This window comes from Balaenoptera musculus, chromosome 12 (assembly GCF_009873245.2).
Source record: "Balaenoptera musculus isolate JJ_BM4_2016_0621 chromosome 12, mBalMus1.pri.v3, whole genome shotgun sequence".
NCBI classification, from domain to species: domain Eukaryota; kingdom Metazoa; phylum Chordata; class Mammalia; order Artiodactyla; family Balaenopteridae; genus Balaenoptera; species Balaenoptera musculus.
In genome coordinates, this window is record NC_045796.1 from 84,588,477 (window position 1) to 84,611,382 (window position 22,906).

At 42.8% G+C, this 22,906-nt stretch overlaps 1 protein-coding gene across 1 annotated transcript in view; it reads right to left on the reverse strand.

Moving 5' to 3' along the window:
- COL19A1 (collagen type XIX alpha 1 chain) overlaps positions 1-22,906 on the reverse strand; it is a 363,922-nt gene that overhangs the window by 10,589 nt on the left and 330,427 nt on the right. The window contains exons 41-47 of the mRNA XM_036871237.1: positions 21,127-21,171; positions 18,155-18,199; positions 17,989-18,051; positions 13,808-13,843; positions 13,628-13,672; positions 10,857-11,027; positions 9,091-9,157 (exon numbers count right to left, since the gene is read on the reverse strand). Coding sequence (XP_036727132.1) covers positions 9,091-9,157; positions 10,857-11,027; positions 13,628-13,672; positions 13,808-13,843; positions 17,989-18,051; positions 18,155-18,199; positions 21,127-21,171 — 472 coding nt within the window. The remainder of the gene's footprint in view (positions 1-9,090; positions 9,158-10,856; positions 11,028-13,627; positions 13,673-13,807; positions 13,844-17,988; positions 18,052-18,154; positions 18,200-21,126; positions 21,172-22,906) is intronic.

Here is a 22,906-nt window from a genome sequence, read left to right on the forward strand (position 1 = left end):
TTTAAAAATCTTTTGTCAGTGTTGAGTGATGTGACCTTTATGAACTGAATACATCCTAAATCTTCTCAAGGACACATCACTGTCATCTGCCCTTTGTTCATCCACCAGGCTGCCTGGAGCCCAAACCTGTTCATCTGGGTCCTAAAGAGAAAGTCCAGGGAGGGGAAGCAGGACTGTGTAAGAGTGCTACCTCGGGTGAGCTCGGCTGTCTGGCCGTGAGCGTGTCCTACAGGGTACATCAAATGTCAGTGCTTATGGTCAACAAAAAAGTGACTCTACATCGTAGGACATTGGTGCATTAATAACTCATAACATTTAAAGGGTCTGGAAAATGAACACCAAAAAATGTAAATATGAAAATATAAATAAAAATTTTCACCCTAAAATTCCTAAACAAGCCATATTATTAACTAAATTAAACATTCTCTATAAGCAGGGCTTTGCATTGGGCCTTTAACATTTTCTGCATAAGTGCTCTTGTTCAGAAATTATGGAGAATTACTTAGCCAAAAAAGAAACAAAATTGAGTTATTTGTAGTGAGGTGGATGGACCTAGAGTCTGTCACACAGAGTGAAGTAAGTCAGAAAGAGAAAAACAAATATCGTATGCTAACACATATATATGGAATCTAGAAAAAAAATGGTTCTGGAGAACCTAGAGGCAGGACAGGAATAAAGAGGCAGATGTAGAGAATGGACTTGAGGACAGGGGGAGGGGGAAGGGGAAGCTGGGACGAAGTGAGAGAGTGGCATGGACATATATACACTACCAAACGTAAAATAGATAGCTAGTGGGAAGCAGTCACATAGCACAGGGAGATCAGCTTGGTGCTTTGTGTCCACCTAGAGGGGTGGGATAGGGAGGGAGGCAGGGAGATGCAAGAGGGAGGGGATATGGGGATATATGTATACGTGTAGCTGATTCACTTCGTTATAAAGCAGAAACTAACATACCATTGTAGAGCAATTATACTCCAATAAAGATGTTAAAAAAAAAATCATGGAGAGAGCAGAGAGAGATGATCATTTCAATATTCAATAAGAAATATTATCCATGTTTTTATAAGCGCCGTGCACTATAAAGATTAACTGCCAATAAGCTTTATTTTATGACTAGAAATCTGTTATATAATTATTCTCAGAATTACTTTTTTGAATAATCAAATCCACGGTTACACTTATTATTGTAGAATTCTTGGTTATTAATCCCACATAGACCATTGTTCAGTTAAATTTCATCTCAAAAGCATTTTCAATATTTTGCCACTATATGGAATTAATTTTGGTAGTCATTAATGCAAATTCACCCAAAGTCCATGATAAATACAATGTATCATTGGATTCTGTATTTAAACTTGCTTGTTTTGTTTATATTTTACATAGGTCATATTTAACAAATCTAATATATACGTAACTAGATTTAAAATAGAAAACTGGAGGAAGGCATATCCTTGCCATGACAAAAAAAAGTAATCACATTTTTTTCTTTTCATATATTTTCTTTAAAAAGCAAATTCAAATCATTTCACTTGTAAAACTAACAATTTTTCAAAGATATAGCTAGTGAGTAGTAAGAAATGACCCTTTCATGTGAAAAATTCAGCACAGGTTTGGTGCAGACAAATCTTCTAGAAAAATGTTTTACTGATTAAATTAGTGTTTATTTTGCAACTAAGAACCAAATGACAGTAACATATTAGAATCTATAGTTGCCAGTTAGAAAAAACAAGGGCCAGATCATATAGACCTTGTAAAGAATTACCTCAATTTTCTCCAGTCTCTTCGCTCAGTTTAATTCATTTAGTTGAACTTTAAAGACACTTTTCGCTTAAACAGGATGTGTATGCTTTACAAATTTTTGATAAAGAGCAAATGACTACTGAGTAAAACCTCTTTTTCAATGGGCTTTCAATAAAAATTTTGTTTAAAAAAATGTAGGTCCCTACACTGTTTAGGAAATAAAACGAAAATTCTTTTCAAGTAGAATCATTAAGGGAAAAGCCCCAACAAAGTATAAGCTGGAGTATAAGCTGTAATTAACAAAAGGGTAATCACCCTATACTCACATTCTGAAATCACAAAGCAAGCCGAATGGAAACATGCCAGTACCCACAGGACCAGAATCTCTGATGCAGACTGATTGACAAAGATGATGAAGACCAATGAGGGTCTGATGAGTCATCCCTAAGAGTGACATTAAGTCACTGGCTTTACAGTAAAACTTATTACCTGACTTTCCACCTGGTGCATGTTTGGTTGATGTTAATACATTTGTTTCCAGTAACAACAGATAAAACAAATTTGCAATTAATATATATAGTTTTGCAAATCATCACATTGAATCTATACAGAATATCTTTATATTACATTGTAAACTGGGTGTTTCATAAAAAAATATGAAATTCAGTGATCACAGTCTGAAACTTTGTGTATTATTTGTTGTTTTGCACTTAAAAGATAGATATATCTATCTTTAGATATATCTATCTTTTAGATAGATATATCTATCTAAAAGATAGATATATATTTCAGTACAATTTTTCTTAATTTGAAGCATACCTCTTTGAATATCTTCAATGTCTAAACACAAATATTCATAGCACTAGTTTTTCCTCTTTAATGTAGGAATTGAATTTATAAGTAATTTGCTTTGGGTGCTTTTAAATATTTTTAGCAAAACAGAAAGTTCTTTTAAATAATTACTTCTAGCTGTAAATTATCTAGCTTTAAGATACACTCAAAAACAGTTATTTAGCACAGCGTAATTACCTCCTCTGAACCATACTCCAATGCTCTATAATTTTAAATAATATGTTTCTGAGCTGGTAAATAAATTGTAAAGACTTGTATTCTTAATTGCATTTCCTCTGTTTTCAGGGATCTTTGGTCAATTAAACTGTTTTTGGCTATGCTTTCTAATGAGGCAGGAAATTGAAGAGTTTGGATAGGAGCTTGCATAAACCAAACTCACATAGGCCATCTGCCAAGGCAAACCCATAGCAGTCATTCTAACAAATGACACCAATGGCTGGCCTTCCTTGTAGAATGGGCTTGTTAATATCATGCAGACATTAATATTAACGTGATAATAAAGTACATTATACGGAGAAGGAAGGATGCCATCTGGCCCATGTCTACCTTCTATTTCACAGAATTTGTAAATATTTTCAAAGACAGAAATTCACTTTTTTCTCCTAATGTCCATTCAAATGTTTAATTGCCCATTTTCTTGGTATAGTTTCAACTTATTTCCTTTTGTTACCCCCTTATGGAAAACAGACAGTAGTTAATGAGTAGTTCCCTTGGGAAATCAGTCATCTACTTGATAATATTGTTACCTCTTAGCCTTCAGGTTAAATAACTTTTACTCATAGGCTTGGTAATCTGTTCTGTAAATCACTTTTTGGTTCCACTGTTCTGGGGTTTTTCCATACATCTCTTTTTTTTTTTTTTAACATCTTTATTGGAATATAATTGTTTTACAATGCTGTGTTAGTTTCTGCTGTATAACAAAGTGAATCAGATATACGTATACTTATATCCCCATATCCTCTCCCTCTTGCGTCTCCCTCCCACCCTCCCTATCCCACCCCTCTAGGTGGTCACAAAGCACCAAGCTGTCTCCCTGTGCTATGCATCTGCTTCCCACTAGCTATCTATTTTACATTTGGTAGTCTATATATGTCAATGCCACGCTCTCACTTCGTCCCAGCTTACCCTTCCCCCTCCCCGTGTCTTCAAGTTCTCTACGTCTGCATTTTTATTCCTGTCCTGCCCCTAGGTTCTTCAGAACAATTTTTTTTTTAGATTCCATATACATGTGTTAGCATACGGTATTTGTTTTTCTCTTTCTGACTTACTTCACTCTGTATGACAGTCTCTAGCCTCCACCTCACTACAAATAACTTAATCCATTCATCTGTTGATGGACACTTAGGTTGCTTCCATGTCCTGGCTATTGTAAATAGAGCTGCAATGAACACTGTTGTGCATGACTCTTTTTGAATTATGGTTTTCTCTGGGTATATGCCCAGTAGTGGGATTGCTGGGTCGTATGGTAGTTCTACTTTTAGTTTTTTAAGGAACCTCCGTGCTGTTCTCCATAGTGGCTGTATCAATTTACATTCCCACCAACTTCCATAGATCTCTTAAATGTGGAAGCAAAAATTAGATACAGCTATCTCTTAATGGGCAAAAATATCAGAAGAGTAATTTCCTTTCATGTCTTGAGAATGATTTTCTAGTTTCATTTTAACTGTTAATTCAACAGCATCTTTGGTGGCTTCATATTCATTCTGTGGCACATCATGGTCCAAGGGTTGTTATTGCTACATTTAACTCTGGCTCAATTCTTTGTCACCTTTGTTGCTTTGAAATGTTATTATGAGTAAAGATGGTAGATTGAACACATGCATCTGCTTTAACTCTTTCCTGAATCACTGCAAAACAATGGTAAGTTACTTTTAAAGGCATAAAACCACAAGAATGGGAGAATGTGAAAGGAGATGACATTAACCTTTGGAAGCTGAGAACCAGATGGCAGAGTGTGGATGACTTAGCAGACTCAAGAAAACCAAATCTTTATACCAGGAGCTGAGAAACAGCCTGTGTTAAATCACAAAATCCTTAAAACGTTCAGGAGTTACACCTGGAAGTGGGGGTAAAGGAGGGGAACGAAAATAAGGGGGACTGGATGAAAGCCTGTTTAAGAAATGATCTCAGAAATCCCGTTCTCTGCTCTGTGCAGCTGGCTCTTTGCCCCTTCCTAATCCCGGCAAAAGGCGGCAGGTTTATTATCTGAAAAGTGTAGATAGACTGTCTCTGCACTGGGGACCCCAGACTGTGTTGAGACTCAGGCTTCCCTACTGAAAACAAGGAGAAGAAATGGGCATTGCCTTCTTGGAGCTGAGGCCACCACTGCCCTATCCTCCTACCTTGCTCCCCAAATGCTGGCAACCTGGCAGGAAATGCAAGTGTTTCCTTTGGGGAATCTGACCAGAATACAAGGAAAGACTTCAAGACAGTGAAGTTGAGGGTCCCTTAATTAAAAACAAACAAACAAAAACAAAAAAACCAGCCAGATTACCCTACAGTAAAGCTCGTGATTGGCAAGGCCACCATTCACTCCTAACTTTCCAGCAGTTTTTTAGAACCCATGCTTTTGTATGAGCAGATGATTGGCACCGAGGAAACCCTCTAAGCTGAATGATAGACCCAAACAAACAGAAAGAAGCAGATTGGAAGAGATAGAGACGATGATGTGGAAACTATTTTTAAAAACTATCTACGTCTCCAATTACGTGTATCTATGAGAAGACTGTACATATACAAATATGTGTATACAAACACATATATAAATTAATATCTTCATTGTAGAGATGTTGCAGCCTGGAAACAAGAGGACAGATAATACATATTCATACATGTTCACACATATGTGGATGAAATTATGATGAAAAATGGAGAAAGCATAGGTGAGGGGCTTTCCTGGCCCTGGTAATCTAGAGGCAGAAGCATTGCTCAGGGACACAGCCCCAGTCCTACTGTCCTCCCACAGATGTGGGTACGGCCTTGTCGCTTCCAAGTTTGTCTCAAGAACCCAGAGGGCCAGACGTTTGTCCACATGCCTGCCCAGGTTGGTAAATCCTGCCTGCAGGGTGATATGAATCCCCAAATATGATAGGGCGGTGGGTGTCACAGCAAGAATTAAGCTTCTCAGATCTGGCAAGAACCTCACTTGTATGGGCAGTGTCACTGGCAGCTGCAGAGCCCTCATAAAACAGAAAGGGGCTAAGCTGAGACACACAGCTTCTGTCCCCTTTCTGTGTGGCCACCTCGCGTGCACAAGGATTTGACCTCTCGGCCAATCAAATCAAGAATCTAATGCAACTTTAGATTGGGTGTACGTCTGTGCATTGGATCTGCCAGAAACCCAGACCTGGGATGGGTGGAGAACCATCTTCTTTCACCATGCTGGGTTTGGGACGGGGCATCAGGATGCTGAAAGAGGGCTCGGTGGCCTGGGGGACAGTCCAAAGTGTGAGATCTGTGGCAGTGCAATGTCAGCGGGGTCACCTGGGAATCCCCAAAGGGGTTGGAAACCTCCATGAGGAGGGCCTGAGCTTTGGGGCCTGGTCTAGGGCTTTGCTAGGGTCTGGATGTCGGGGTTGATGACGCGGGGGAGCAGGACTCCCCTGAGCCCCGCGGACGACCCACAGCTGCTGAGCCGAGAGAACCTCTCTCGAGGCTGAGGACGTGCAGGGCTGAGGGGAGCAGAGGTGATGGGCTGCCACGGCCACAGCTCTCTGTGAAATGGTCCAGCCAGAGGGAGGCAGACAGGGGCTGCTTCACTGGAGCCCTTAACTGTCTTAACATGTGAGAATTCATCTTGGCGTTTACGGAGAAAGCTTTCTGAAAAGGAGAACTGTGACCTTGGAGCTCTAAGGTTTGCGAACACGGAGGATTTTGTTTTTCTCTTTTATAAATGGTGTTCAGAGGCAATGGAAAAGGTGGCTTTGAAGTGGAAGATGACATGAACTGAACTGAAATAATCTTGGGACAAATGAACTAAAGCGCCGAATAACTAAATTCTGGGTTCCAGGTACAACTTTGTTCGGGAGAAGACAGTTTTGTAGGGCTGGGGCCAACAGAGATAAAAAGAGGGGGGGGGGAATCCCATTTGGAGTCTCAGAGTCTGGAAGTCTCAGGAAAAAATTTGCTTTGGGGCCACTTGAGAATATTGTCTTGACGCCAAGACATCTGGGGCCTCTGCGGGGGGCACTGACCACTCTACTGGGCCTCACCAGGCTGGTAGAGACTGGGAGAGACTGGGAGAGGGGGTGGGACAGATGGGTGGCGAGTGGCCCAGCTTCCGTGACCTCCGTCCTCAGGAGGCCGACAGCCCTTCCTGGGAGGACCCTCCCGGAGGCCTGAGAGGGCGGTGTGGAGGTGGCCCCATCTCCTCCCCTGCTGGGCAGGCCACCAGGGCTCTGCCTTTATCCAGCGTCCCCAGGACTTGCAACACAGATACCTCCTGTATCTCCGCACATCACATTTTTCTGAGAGTGCTTGGCTATATTTTCTGACCTCCTTAACCAGCCTTTAAAAACTTAGACTAATTAACCACGGAACTATTTACTCTGTGTTTTTATGTAAAGTATTTTAAGAAATTGAAGCTCCACGTTAAAGCTGCCTGAGATAAGAGATCACGGACGTGATAAAAGGAGATTCTAAAATGTAAGGGCAAAATTAAAATTACAAAGAGAAAACTGGTAGCTCAAAAAAAAAAAAAAAAGAGCAGACAATTGTATTAATAAACTATCATGTCAGAGCAAGGTAAAGATACTTCGCAGAGATCAATGTGAAGTGAAATCAACAGCATGAATTCATGACCTTTGAAAAAACATTTTTTTCTATTTTGTCACTGAAGCTACCAAAAGTCCCTGGGCTAATCTGTTCTCTCTCTAGTGCTCACGTGAAATAAGATAATGTGCACTCAAGCACCGAGATTTTGGTCTCTAAATCTAACTACTGCTTAAAATATTCAGGGCTTCCTGGAGAGAGGCTAACTCCATGTTGGAAGTGAAAGATTTAAGAGGAAATTAGGGCATCTTGTAATCTTACTGCTTGCAAAATTCAACAACGCCTTTTTAGCTTAGCAAAGGAAGGATGCTTTGCAAAAGAAGCGCGAACCACGAGCCAATGTAGGTTTATTTTCTCAAGACAAATAATTCCCACCTTATAAGCTCACAGTTGAGGGTCGTGATCTTGATTTTAGCAACTCATTTGATTAAATCATGTAATATCCTTGTGACTACATAAAGAAATGTCGAGTGGATTTTAAGACAACTATATGGATTCAGAACTCGCTAATGCCATAGATTAATAGATGATTTACGAATGAGCAGGAGAAATGCAATGGCATTTAGACCTAACCCTCCTTAGTCAACATTTCTAGCAACAATTAGAATGATGACATGCCTAGGAAATTTAGAGATGACACAAAGTTATGAGGGTCAGAAAACCTGCCCTATGAGACAAGATTCCAAAAGATATTTTCAGGTGAGAATGATGTTTGAACACCAATCACTTGAAATTGAATAAGAAGAAACGTAAAACCACACACTTAACGTTGTAAAAATGAACGCAGTGCATAATGAGAAACCCCTGATTTTTAAAAGTTCGTATAAGGAACATAGAGGGTTGTTAGTTAATTGAAAACTCAAAATGAATTAACAGTGTGATATGGAGACTTTTTTTTTAAGGAATGCTATCTTAGGCTGCATTATTAAAGTATCTACATCAGGCGTCAGAAAACTCTCTCTGCAAAGGGTCACATAGTAAATATTTAAGGATTTACAGGCTATACGGTCCCTGTCACATACTCAATCCTCCTGTGCAGCACGAAAGCAACCAGAGAAAATACATAAAGGAAGGAGTAGGACTGCACTCCAACGAAACTTTATTTGTGGACACAGATTTGAATTTCTGATCGTTTCACATGCCATGCAATATTATTTTGATTTAAAAAGACCATTTAGAAATGTATCCTCTCCCCTCACCTTGCCCCCCCCAAAAAAGGAAAAATGATTCTTAGCTTGTAGGATATACAAAATCAGAGGGCAGGTAGACCGGGCTGGTGGCTATGGTCCGCTGGCCCTGGTCTAGATCAAAAGATGCTGTCTTCTGCCCTGGTCACAATACTCGTGGGGAAAGAAGGCCGTTCATAAATGAAGTGTTTCTCCAGGGCGATGAGGTGGGGGAGCTGGGCACCCTCACTCCACAGTGGAGAAGACTAAGGAGGGGTACTGTGGATGCGGAACAACATGAAGGGCTGTCATGTGAACGAGGAGGACGCCTGCCTTGTGCTGGTCAGCAGACCAGGAACGAAGAGAGAAGTCACAGAGGGGCAAACTTAGGTTCGTGTGAGCAAGAAGCTTCTATGTGAGCTGCCCCATCACATAGCTGGTCACTTCCTAAGGCTGCAGCTGCACTACCATCTTTGGAGAACGTTGCTGGAGGAACTCCCTACAGCTGAGGGGAGGGGGGAAGCGGGGAAAACTTCAGAAATGTGTATTAAGCAAATCTCACCTTCAAAAATCCTCAGAACCTCTTGATTAATATACTTCTTTATTTCTTCAAATGAAACCACATCAGCCTAAAGAGGGAAAAAAAGGCCTGTTAATGCAGAACCTAGCACAAGTGAATAAAGAACAGAAATGTTGGGTTGGCGTGCATGCTTGAAACATCTGTAGAGATCCATCAATCAAGCAAAATACTTCTGGCAATTGACCCCATTAGGCAATAAATATCTTTTGTTTCGACCAAATGCTGGGAAGAAGTGCATAACTACAGTGCTTTAAAAGCTGTGGGCCGGCACCATAACCAGTGATGTGAACATACTTCCTGTTAGATTTCACATGATTAGGAAAGACATTTCCTATTACTTCATTTTCTGAAGTAATTTGAACCAGTGTTATGATGGGACCACTCCAGGCACATTTTTAACCTGTAACTAATCCCTGGACACTGGTAAAGTCAATATATAACTGATTTTATTATGTATCTTCAAAGGAACAGAACTCCAAGTACGCTGAGAGATTCTTTAACATGTTTTGTTCATGGGATAAAACTTACTAAGTTTAACCCATTTCATGGTTAAGTTTATTTGTAATCTGCGCATTGTAAGCATACTTGTATTAAGCAATTTTCTTTCCTTAATAGAAAATGCTGCGGGATCTGGTAAAGCGGAGTAGGTAAATGACGCCAGTTGAATTTTTAACCCCTTGACAAATAAATCTACATGAATTCGACAAAGAACCTAACATTTATAATGGTATCTCACATTTATAACAGTAACGTTTTACTATAATACCTTGACATTTTTAAAAGGGAGCTATTATTTTTCATGATGGTTAGGGTTTCAAAGTATGCTGTTACTCTTCTTTGTATCTGGTGGTTACTATCTGGGGGTTATATGTGTGGCATTAAAGACAATATGATGGGTTCATAAAGTGATGACTTCTGTGGGACAGAACAGTTCCAGTTTCAATATTTTATTTTCACTGTTTATGGGGCAAATGAACTTGAATGAATGCATCTAATACCACATACTGACACAGCACTGAGAGTTCACTGTACAGGCTTTATTCAAGCAGAGTGTAGGAAGAGTGGGTAAACTAAAGAATATGGTGGGAATGCCCAATTCGGCCCAGTCTCTGGAATTGGCTGATTATCTGAGGACGGCATGTCCTTAACCCCCCGGCCTCACGCTAGGACTCCCCTTTCTTCCTGATGTGGATATTTTCAGATTCAGTTCCTCTGTGGAATGGCCATCCACCAGCCTCCTGAGGATGTTCATAAAGACATGGGCTTCCTTAGCCAAACACTCTTTCTTGGCCTAACAGGTTTCCACGTCAAAGCACCATACAGGGCAGATTTGTTGTGCTGATAGTCAACAAAATGGAGTGTTAACACGAAGCAGACGTGTGTTTTCCGTGTAGTGTAAGGGGACACTATGGATAGTACTGAAGAGTGTGGCCTTGGAGTCGGTCAGGCCTGGGTCTGACCCACTAGATAACTGTGACGTTGGACAGGTCCGCACTCGGCTTCTGCATTTGTCAAGGCAGATGGACAGGCCACCTGTCCTCCCAGGTTACTTGTGAACATCTACTGAGGGATGTTTAGTGAGTACTAAGCGGGGGGAGCCCACATATAACTTGAAATAAATGACAGCTATTGCCACCCTTGTAGAAGCCAGCTTAGGTTCATTATATTAATCTTGAAAGGTTTATGACTGCTCTTGTTGTAAAAGGGACACGTGGTCAGTCCCAGCCACGAGTTCTCGGCCCACTTACCGGGGAGCCGGGGAGGCCGGGGTGGCCTGGAAGACCTTGGTGCCCCGGGGATCCCGGGGAGCCCTTATTTCCTGGGGGCCCCATAGGGCCTATGTCCCCCTTTATGCCTGGAAGGCCGGGTTTTCCGCGTTCACCTTGTGGGCCTCGGTCTCCTGGAATTCCCTGATCACCCTGTTAAGGAAAAAAATGAATAAGAATGATCTCTTCCAGAACCACGTTAGCTGTGGTTAAAAGCAGAGGTTCTGGATTCATACCGGCACGTGCTAGCTGTGAGGCCTGGGGTAAGGGAATCGAACCCGCTCCACCCTGCTTCCTCTCCCTAAAGTGGGGTTATTAAGAGAATCCACTGAATAGGCGATGCTGAGAAGTGAGTTAACTCAGGTAAAGTGCCTAGAACAAGCCGACATGTGGAAAGCACTCAGTACAAAGTTAGTGACGATGTGACTTGTACCCGGGTGCCAGTCTAGAACGATGACGCTTTTGAAAGTCAACAGCGGCTGTCACTTCAGGCCTGGGTCTCCTTTTCAATAACGAAGGAAGATGGTTAAGAAGATTTCATCACTGAAAGTTTTCACTCGGAGAAGCTTCAGGACACTCAAAATCTCTCCTAAATCATGTGTTTTTCCCTTTTTCTGCTTTTTCCTGTGTGTTTGGTCTTTAATAGTTTCTATGGGTTGGTTTCTGTGCTCGTGTTTTACATGCACACACGTGTATGTGTGTGTGTGAATGTGTCAGGAAGGTGAGAAAGGGAGCCTTTGGGAAGGTTCAAAGTAGGTGACTGGGGTGAAGAGTCATCACTGAGGTCATTTATTCAATAATGTAAATAAACTATAAGAGAATTCATTGATTACGATGCCATAATAAATTAGATGTGCCTGAATCTGAGAAGAAGTTTCTTCAATGTAGACTTTGATCCTGCAAGGTGTCTACTACTGTATGTGTTTGTGCATGAGAGTATGAAGGAGGGAGGGGGTGAGAGAGAGAGAGAGGGAGGGAGAATATGAATGAAAGAATACGTGTGTGCGTCTTAGCAGGTGTTTCAGTACCATATTTCAAATATTCAGTTCCACAGTTCCAGGAGGTGATGACCACACTGAATATGAAAGAATGGTGCATTGACCTGCCCGGTATTTCACTGTATTATTCTTTTATTTGTGACTATTCTGCAGAAGTCCAGACTCTATTTCTCCTGATTTAAAAAATAATAAAAATGAATGAACAATTACAAAGATCTATTTGACCATAAATGAAGAGATATAGAAAGAAGCCATGTAGGAAGAAGAAAAACAGTTGGACCTAATTTCAATTCTACTGTCTTGGTTATAAAAATATGTCTCATACAAGTATATTAACCAAGCTTGCATTTGGAGAAATATCGGAGATGACTAAGATTAAAAAAAAAAAAGAAGTAAAAGAACTACTAGCACACTTCGAGCATGTGCAAAATAAACACGATTAAAATTATTTATAGTTTAGGCACACGGATGTTCATTATAGTAAGGTTTTTTTATCATGAAAATTAGAAAGAACCTAAATACCCAGGAAAAGGGGGCAGGGTATTTTCCAAATACCTTGGAAAAGGTATATCCAAACAGTGGAATAACATATAGCCAGTAAAATGTCCATGTGGATCTAGATTTACTGACATGGAAAGATGGTCGTCATATATTAGGTGAAAGAATTCACTTACGAAACAGTACGAACCAATTTTTTGAAAAGTATATATTCACTTGTACTGATGCATTAAGCAAACGTGTATATGATGTATAACAGTGAGATGGAAATACGTCCAAAATATCAATAGTGCTTATCTCTGCGTAGTGGGATAACGTAGGCTTTTTTTTCTTTTTTCTATATATTATCTCTATTTTTGTGTTTCCTTCAGTTAGCATGGATTATTTGGGTAATAATAAGTAAACTAGACACCAGGACACAAGAACGTGTGTGCACGTGCACACACACACACACACACACACACACACACAAGCCCTCGCTAGAACCCCTCTGAATAACAATGCTCAGGGAACCTGTTGCCATGGAATGGATCCAATTCTAGCAGAAAATGCTAAGGTTCCTTAGAGAAAAGAATGGGAAGCTGCAACAATGACATCAACAACCAAAACAATGAAAATAAAAGCGTACGCCATAACCGGCATTACTAGTAGCTCTACATGTTCATTTCCCCTTTGTCCTTCTCTTCCTCCTCGCCACCCCCCTTACTCAGCCTAGTATTATTCCCCCAGCTCAGGGGGTCTTGACAACACCTCTGCTCCCAGGGAGGCATTTGGAGTTGCAAGGGGACATTTCTGGAGGGAGGTTGGTTGTACAGGGTCTAGTGGGTAGAGGCCAGGGATGCCGCTAAACATCCTACAAAGCACAGGACAGGCACCTGTGACAAAGAATTATCTGCCCCAGATAGTAACAGTGCAGAGGTGGAGAAACCCTACTTCAGGTAAAGAACACACAGGTGATGGTTACAGTAGGGACATGTGTCTGAGACAGGAGGCTGATAGAAGCTTTCCAAACTGGAACAGCAAACCAGACTTAGTTGTGAATAAAGGCAAACCAGGTAGGGGTATCTGCCATAGGCCCTGCTGCTGTTTCCCTGAATGGTCCCATTTTATGCCTGGCAGAGACCTTGGATCACATACACCCTAGCCTTTTCATACGTGGAGATTTCGAGGGGGTCTACGAACATAACTGTGTAACTCAAATGAGGGGGCAGTTGTGGAGACAGACTTAAATAACAATCACAGTAGGAATGTACATACCCGTTCTCCTTTGGGGCCTCTCTCTCCAGGCTTACCCATGATGCCCTGAAAAACAAATGTCAGCACTAAAAATCACTGTGTGCCAAGATTTCTCATCAGGCTGCTGGATCAGGAACTCTGGCAGGTAATCTGGATGTAGTTTTGCATTAGAACATTTATTTTCAATAGTATTTTCCATACCTGCACACCTGGTAATCCATCTTTCCCATTTATTCCCTGTAAAGACAAAAAATGATCAATAGTTCTCATTCTGCATTAACAGACATAATTAAATGCAACAAAAGGGTAAAGTTTCAAGGACTTTATCATATTTCTACTGAGATTTTGGTGAGGCAGTGTGGCGAAATGGAAAACAAAATCGATAGAGTCAGCCCCAAGTTTAAATTCTGACTCTGTCACTTGCAAGTTCCATTTACTTCAGGCAATTTACTTAACCTTAATAGCGTCAGCTTCTCCACTTATAAAGTCAGGATAAAATAATGGCCTTAAAACTAAGGATTTAGGGAAATAACAGAAAATGCCTAGCTCACTGTAAATAGTCAACAGGGTTATTTTCCTTACTGATTCCATTAGGTACATTCTGAGAAATAAGAAGGTTCCCCATGGCACTGGTTGGCTGGTGTATGGTATTTATTGTTCCCGTCTAACAATCTTCCTACCAAAGAGAGTCATTCTCAGTAAATGGTCTCCGTTGCTGCTTGAGAAATCTCATAACATGGCCAGAGCCAGATGCCACTATGAAATAGACTGTCAGCCAGAGAACGATTGTTATTTTTCAGTTAGAAGATATGAAAGGACAGTGAGAAATCTGTAATCATGTTTTCTGAGAGTATTAAGTAGTAGCTTTTTCTTAGTAAATTGGAAGTTTCCCGAACTTTACAAGGCAGTTCTGGAGGTGGGAATAAAGCCCAGTTCTGCTTGCAGATTTATAAGCCTGGGAGAACCACTGACTGGGAGGTGTAAGAAGGGAAAGCACCTGGGGTCACATCAAATACTGAGAGTGAGACAGCAGGTACGTCTCTGAGATTTGATTTGAAGAGGGAGATCAAGGTGAGGAAATGATTTCTTAGCCAGCAGGCAGGTGCATGGACTTGCTCCTCTGAAAAGCCTGGGAGACTCTGATTGTGCTGGAGTGCAGTCCGCAAGGATGGATCTGCAGAAAAGCCTGTGTTTTCACTGCTGTAAATCACACTAACACCTGCCACAGTTGGGAACCCAACCAGAGTCCCCCGGCCTTCCTGAACAGCCTGGGAATTATCTAGAGCACTTTAACTAAGACCACGTTGCCCAAAGCATCAGGTTCAAAGGATTTATGTCATCCAGAAACACAAGCAAAAAAAGGATAAAGCTGATGAAGGAGAGGATGTGAAAGAAACTGTGTCACTTGAATAAAAGAAGATAAATCTGGTGTAAAAATATAATTCGTGTTTTTGGTAACAATACAAGAAAACGAATAAACCTATAGATAATTTTTTGTCCCTTGTAATTCATCAGTGACTCTCATGTGTGTTCTCTTTTCTATGAAGGTGTTACTAACTTGTTCTCCATGGCGGGGGGTGGGGGGTGAGTTCTGCTTTCAGAATTTTTTACAAAAGCCTCAGTGGATTTACCTCTATCCCCCTCGTCTCACTTATCTGCAAGAACCCTATGCTTTTTTCTAACTCAGAAAGTATGACCAGCTTTCCCTCCGCTGCACACCTGCGTCTGAGCAGCTGACTGTGGGTGAAGAAGAAGGGTTACCCTCGCTCAGGCGTTCTGATCTACACGTATGGCAGCAGCTCCCAAGCAGCCCCTCCGCATCACCAGCCATCCTTCTGTATTTCCTGCCTTGACTCCTTCTTTCCAAAAGTACTTGCACATATTTTCCTGTCTCACGAAACCTCCAGCATCACCACCCCACTCCTCATGGTCAACTGATGACTTCCGTGCTTCACTGAGAAAATGACAGCAGAGGACCCGCTCACATCCCCGCCGCCAGAGCCACGCACCTGTGCGCATAGGTACTCGGACTTCCGCCCGCCCCCTCCCAGTGAGAAGGATGCTCTGCCCTGTTCCTTGGGAGTCTTCTCTCCTTACTCTAAGTCCACTCTCTTGTATCTTCAAATGTCCCCTGTCAACGGGTTCATTCTTATCAAGATCCTACCGTGCTGTACTCTCCCCGCAATGAGGTCCACATTTCCAAACCTGGGGGAGAATTGTCAGCTCCTCTGTTACTTTTCTGTATGTTTTCCTCTCGTTTCTCTTAAACACTTACCTCCCTCCACATCCAGGGAACCGCCTTCGCCTGGTTTTCTTCACATCTCACTGGCTGCACCTTCTCAGTCTTTCTGCCATATCCTCTCCTGACAGCCCTGTTCTCTTCCCAATTCGCGGTGACCCTACTGCATCCAGGCTCAGGTTGAGATACCCACATCAGTCTCTCCAGCCCTGGCCTCTCCATTAATTCCAGATGCACACATACACTGCTTACTTGACTAGAAATCCACTTGGATGTCGACTAGTGCTTCAACATGAAGTTTTACAACAGAGAGCTCAAGTTTTTCCTCCCAAACCCACCCGTCTCACCAAACATACCACCCTGACCCGGTCGCTCAGACCCCAAACCACGGCTTTGACTGGTCTCTTCCTCACACTCTGCATCTGTCTGGTCCATCAGCGAGTGTTGCTGGCTCCCCCTTCAGTGCACGTCCTAAATCTCCTCTTCCCACCATCTGTATTGCTCATGGGGATCACGGCGACGCTTCAAAGTTCTGCTCCCCACGCTCTGCCCTCCGCGCAGCACCCAGAGTACTCCTTAAGATGCAGTCATTTTCCTTCCCTGCTACAGATGCTCCAGTGGGTCTCCATCGGACTTCACATGACACCCACCCTCCATTCCTGGCTTAGAAGTTCCTCGTGGTCTGCCACTGCCTGCCTCTCCCTCCGTATCTTTGCCACTCTCCTTTAGCTCAGCTCACTCCTGCCTTCATGCCTTCTTCCCTTCCTTCAACACAGCAGGCTCTACTAGCCATTCCTTTTTCTTGGAACAAGGTCCCCCTGCCCCCCGCCCTCCTGGCCTCCCCATGGCTTGAGCTCTCCCGTCATGCAGGGTTTGCTCAAGGGGTGGGCCTTTATGGACTGCCCTATTTAAATTCTACTCTAGGGCTTCACCCTGCTCAGATCATCTTCTCCCTGAAATTGTGTGTGTCTATTTGTTTGTTGTCTGTGTCCTTGTACTAGAATGTAAATCCGATGAGCTGAAAGCTCCCAGTGCTTGGCATGTAGTAGGCGCTCAAGAAGTATTTGCTCAATGAACAGATTGCTTTTTGCATAATCCCCTGGGAACTGGATGGCAAGCATTTGTGAGTGGCTTACAGGGGCTGGGATAGGGAGCTGGTAAAAAGGAGGGAGGGGAGGTAGGGAATGAGACCAATATTAATGGGGCGTCTCCCACGGCAGGCATTGGATGTCTTACCATATGTCACGTTGCTTAAGTGACTCACAAACCCTTTGAGTCGTAACTCAAACCCAGATCTTCCTGACTCTAAATTGCATGCACTTCCCGTGTGTTCATGTTGCCTTCTCTGGGGAGGCTGTGGCCAGGGAATGCCCTTACCCTGTGGCTTCACAGATTCTGAGCAGCCTCCTGAACTCTGCACCGCGCGGTCACCTTCAGCCCCCCTTCTCCTAACAGCGTCCCCTTCCCGCCCACCCCACGGCGCAGAAACAAGCAAAGGGAGCAGGGACTTCTATAAAAAGCACACCCGAGAGTGAGGTATGTCTATTCCTCTTTATATCCCCTCCCTCGGGGCCCAGCACATCCTTAGCAGACGGCAGGGATGAGCTGAGAATATGTGGAATTGAACTGAATTAGTAGGAATGGTTGTTACAGTGTCACATCAGTATTATATATCAGTAGCCAAGAGCTCTTTTAGGACAGGAGGGGATGATGTATTTGACAGCAGTGATTTATGACCATGTAAGAACAAGGCCCACAGGTAAAGGAGGGGATCTGATACAAGAGCTTCTTTCCTCTCTAGCTTAACACACAGGTGTTATATCTGCGAGTCTTCATATTTCAGGATGTGACAGCCCATTTCATGTTTTAGCTCCGCTGAGAACATCAGACCTGAGAAATAATGAGTCTAATTTCCTGACATTTAAAACAAAAGACCTCACTGTTCTCACTGTGGTTTAAGACATAGAGATACTCACAGGGAGCTGGGCCCTCAGTGAGAACCATACCCTCAGAAGCCATTTGCAGACCTGCTCTTACTTACTTGGAAACTACTTATTCCAATCTCAGACTTTCCAAAGAGAGAGGTAAGGAGGCAATGCTTAGCACATTTCTTAAACTGGCAAACAATAGATAAAGGACTTACGGGCTTTCCTGCGGGTCCTTCTGGTCCAGGGAATCCTATGTCTCCAACAGGCCCTCTCTCACCCTGTAGACGTGGCCACAGACAAACGTTAGCTGCCAAGAAGAGCTTCAAAACTGCATGCAGTACAACACAAGGAAAACGGCTAAGTAAGGAATGGGCAACTGACCTGTTCTCCTGGGATTCCTGGAGGGCCTGGGGCTCCGGGTTTCCCCTGGGAAGTCAAGCCAAGGGGAGATGTTAGAAGCCAGATTACTGAATAAGGCCATGCGCCTCCCTCCCCCACCTGAGCGTTTACCACCCGTGCTGCAGGTGTGGCTCTACACCGACCTGGCATCCCTACTGGCCAGAGTCCCGGGGACCACACTACGCTGGGCAGATGGGAGGGCGGTCCCTCAGTGCACATGTGGGTGTGTGGTACGGCAGGGAGGATAAGCATTTTGAAAATATTAAGCCAGTGTATCCTCATTTCTGGAAATCCCTCTTGATGGGCAGATCTTCTTTACTTTAGGGGGAAGGAGGGCACGGTGGGTCAAAGAAGTCCTTCCTAGATTGGGATTTTCACAAGAAGGCTTTTCAGTTCATAGGGAGATAGCCTGAAAAGAAGAATGGTTGATTTGAAAGGCCGTTTTGTTGAAAGGAGGGGACAAGGTTGGTGTGACCCAGCCTACCACAGCCTGGAGGACTGCGGACAGAGAAACCGTGGGCGAGAGAGATCGCAGGAGGGATGAGAGAGGAAGACAGACCAGCAGAGACGGCAGTGGACACGAGCCCAGGCGTCCAGGCCAGGCCTAAGGATCCTGCCTTTGAGAAGGAGCCGCCGCCTGCACCTTGAACCTCATGCGGCTGGAGATGCAGGTGTGGGACTGAGACCATGGAAGTCCCGGTAGGTTGCAAGGGAAGTGAGAGGGAGGCCCTCTCCCCCACTTGCCGTATGGAACTCTGGGAGCAGACCGCCCGGCAGGCCAGCTACAGCTGAGGACCGAAGCGAGGCAGACACAAGGCCCCGGGATGGCATCCGGGCTCCCACCGCCCGCGTGCAGCAGAAGCGCCTGGAATCCCACGGACCTGAGTTGGGGGATGTGTTAGGGCTGAGAAAGCCAGTGTCCCAAAGGGTCTTGGCATGGACTCAGGGGTGCAGGGCGCTTGGGCCTGGAGCTCCAGACGAAGATCCCGAAGGCCGGGCGGTGCTGGCAGGGACCTCGGAGGCCCTGGGTAGGGCATGCTGCCCCCTCTGCCCACACGCCGTCCTGGGAGGGAGGGCAGGAAGAGCCCTGGGGAAGGCCCTGGAGGGCCCGAGTACACTAGGGAGGAAACAGACAGCTCTGTTCCAGGAAGAGCAGGACCGCCCGGCCGCTGGGCTCTCAGCAGAGGCCTGTGATGTGCTCAGCAGGTAGACACATTCCTGCTTCAACCAGAACCATCACCTTCGAAGTTTTTTATTGTGGTGAAATATACATAACGTGAAATCTACCATTTAAACCATTTTATGTGTGCAATTCAGTGGCATGAAGTACACTCACACTGCTGTGTAACTGTCACTATTTCCAGAATCTTTGAACTATTTCATTTTCCAAGCCCCAGTGTGGTCCAGTTACAAAAAAGAGAGTTGCACATTTAACTACCCAGTTGTATAGTTGCAGTGTGCAAAATTTTTACCCTTCCGTATTTCTGTCATTGTCAGTTAATCTTCTTAATGATGAGATAGGAAAGCTGCTTTTTAGGTAAATGTATTACATCTTAGACATCCCAACAAGTGGCAGGCTAGCCTCTAATTTCAGTCATGCTGCATCCTTCAAAATATCCTTGGAATTCTTCATTTGGATCGTCTTTTGATCCTGTCACTTGTTTTTTCAATACTTTCAATGGTTGCTAGTATTTTTTCTTTGAAGGTAGACTCAGTTTAGGGTAATGGCTGAAAGTAATTTATAGTCCCGCTTGAGTGAGCTCTGTAGGGCATTACACTTCATTATAAGGTGGAAACAAAAACAGGCTGTGAAGGCACCCTGAGAGGCAGGTTGCAGGGGACTCAGGGCAATTCCACAAACAGTTGCAAATATGTTGCTAGGAGCGGCAGTGAGCAGGGGAAGGCGGGGAGGAGGGGGATAAGTGTGAGCCAGTTTTCAAGAAGAACGCTTTCGTGTACCAAAAATTCTGCAGTGCTTGCTAAAGAAAATATTTTCATGTTACTTTTACAGTCACACTAATACTTCACTTGATCTAAAGCAGCTAATTAAGGGGATGTTATCCTTCATACAGGATGCTTTGCTATGGAGTGTGGACGGGTTTTTATTTTTTGTTGTTAGATTTAGCAACTAAATAGAGTCAAGTAGAGGGGCTACCCTCCTTCTGAAGGATGGGGGTGCTGGGGGGCGTGGTAGGAGGGTCTGGATGGTGCTGGGTGGAGATGGTAGGGCCCTTTCTTATCTTCCTCACGTTCCTGTGACTGAAGCACACGGTTTCCGTTGACTTTCCTACCCTGGCCCACCCTGCAGGGGCACCTAGCGAGGATAAGTGGGCTCTTATTCATCAAGCCTGACCACAAAGTTTTAATTAGAGCCTCATGAATGAAGATCAGAATGATCCCTAGGGCTCAGAGAAATGATTTTAACCTTTCCTGGAGCACTTCCTATTCATCTGGAAAGACCTTGATGAGATTAAAACATTCGACACCAGAGAGCAACAAAAATGATTGAGAGGCTGGAAGGGCTAGTTTACGAGGAAACATTAGCAGCAATAAAGCTCTGCTAATAACACCTGGCTGAGGGAGAACTCAGGCAGATGGCAGGTTAATAAGAAGACCCTGCAGCACATGCCTGAGGCTGAGAACTTTGCCTTTTGAGGATCAAGAAACCCTGAACTATGACAGGAAGAGAGAAACCCAACAAGCTTCTCAGAGCTGTGCTATCTTAATGCATCGACACAGGTAACTGGGCTTCCCCTTCCCATGTGAAAGTGAGTTGGGGAGAAAAAAACAAAGAAAAAAATTTAAAGATGAAAATAAAGAAAGGAGCATTCTTGAGGTGGGAGAGGGACGGATGGTTCTGCTTTTTAAACCGGAGGTTTAAGGTGTCACCGCGTGCTCCCAGCCCTTCTGACGGTCGGTGCCCGTGAAACCGACGTGAGAGAATCTGGACTCACCGAGATTCCTGCCACTCCAGGGGGACCTGCCGGGCCTTGATCTCCCTGGAAAAAATGTACTATTTATAATGATATCTATAAAACCTCCAGCGATAAAATTAATGCTCAGATAATAATTTGGATTTGGTAAAGCTTCTCTTTGGAACTTATAAATGTTACCCGTATCAGCTGGGTGAAGCTAGAGGCCAGATGGGAAAAGAACAAAATGAAAACTGCAGCCAGTGGAACCTACTAAAGTTCTCTCTCTCTCTCTCTCTTTTTTTTCCCCATAAAACCAAAGCAAATAATAATCTTAATGAAAACGAGCATTCATGGTATCATTTCTGTGACCTATTCTTTTAAACAGAACCCCATACATACTTACAGGTAAAATCAGTCAATAGTTTTATTTCACATATTCAAAAGTAATTCATTACCAATACTTAAAAGCTAAGCACACTGAATGTCTTCTAACAAGCTTTCGCTGTACTTGTCTCATTGGATGTAGGTTAGAATAAATGTGTTTAGAACTGGGGATTTTGTAGCTTCTCCTCTTTAGACCAATAAGAAGAGCCCTGGAATTGCTCTGAACAGTGGACTGACTCAACCCTTTTTCCAAAGGCAATGTAGTATTTTAGATAAAGCCGACAAGGCTAAAAATACTTCTGATTATATATGGGGTAATAAAATGGCAATTTTTGTTGAGCAGAATCTACATTAAAAAACTTCCTAAGTTCCCTAAGGGACATAAAAGAAGACTTGATTAAATGGAGAGAGATGTTTTGTTCTTGGAGGGTATGACAGTGCTATAAAGGTGTCATTGCCACCCAAACTAATTTATAAATTAATGCAATTTTTACAAATTGTGGCTTGATCAAATGATATTAAAGTTCACTTAGGATGATAAATATATTCGAAGATAAGAGAAAAAATAAAAGAAGAATAATAAAGAGGTTAGCAATATCGTATTTCAACATACAATAAAGCTATAATAATTGAAATAATGGAATACTGGCCCAAGATTAAGCAGTATATCAATGCAATATAACAGAAACCTCAGAAACAAACCAACATTTATAATAGAATTTTAGTAAAGAAAGGGCTGTATTATTCAACAAATAGTGCTAATAATTGAATAATTTCATTGAAAAAGTCTGATTCCCTTCTTTGCATTATACTCCATATAAATTCCATATAGACTATATAAAAATAAAATGAATTAATAAGAACTAGAAGAAAATCAAGTCATATTATCTGATTTTGCTTGAGAATGAGAACAAAAGTCATTTCGTGCATAAAAGCAAAATAAGAAATCATAAAGGAAAACAGTTTTACATTTGACCACATAAAAGTTATATTTACATACAGAATAAGATTAAACATAAAAATGAAAGGCAAGGACCAACCAGGATAAAGCCTCCACCATATAGGATAGAAAAGTAGTATCTTTAATAAATAAAGCATAGCTACAGTCAAAAAAAAAAAAAAAGAACTAGTAGAAAAATGGGTGAAGGATGTAAACAGGGAATCCTTGTCAGTTCCACTCTGCACTTTTTTAATTACAGGATTTTTACCCTGGAAATGAATATACTGGAGCTTTTCATTCAATGGAAACATTTGGATATCTGATAAAGGTGAATGTTAAGAGGGCTCCTCTCTGATAAGATGGCCCTTCCAACAATCGGGTCTCACAGTTCTTTGAACCACTCTCCCCTAATGGAATGGCCTCTTATTTCCATAGTTATACCTGAGACCTTGTCAAAAACAATAACCATATCCCTCCATAACCTCCACTGCATGC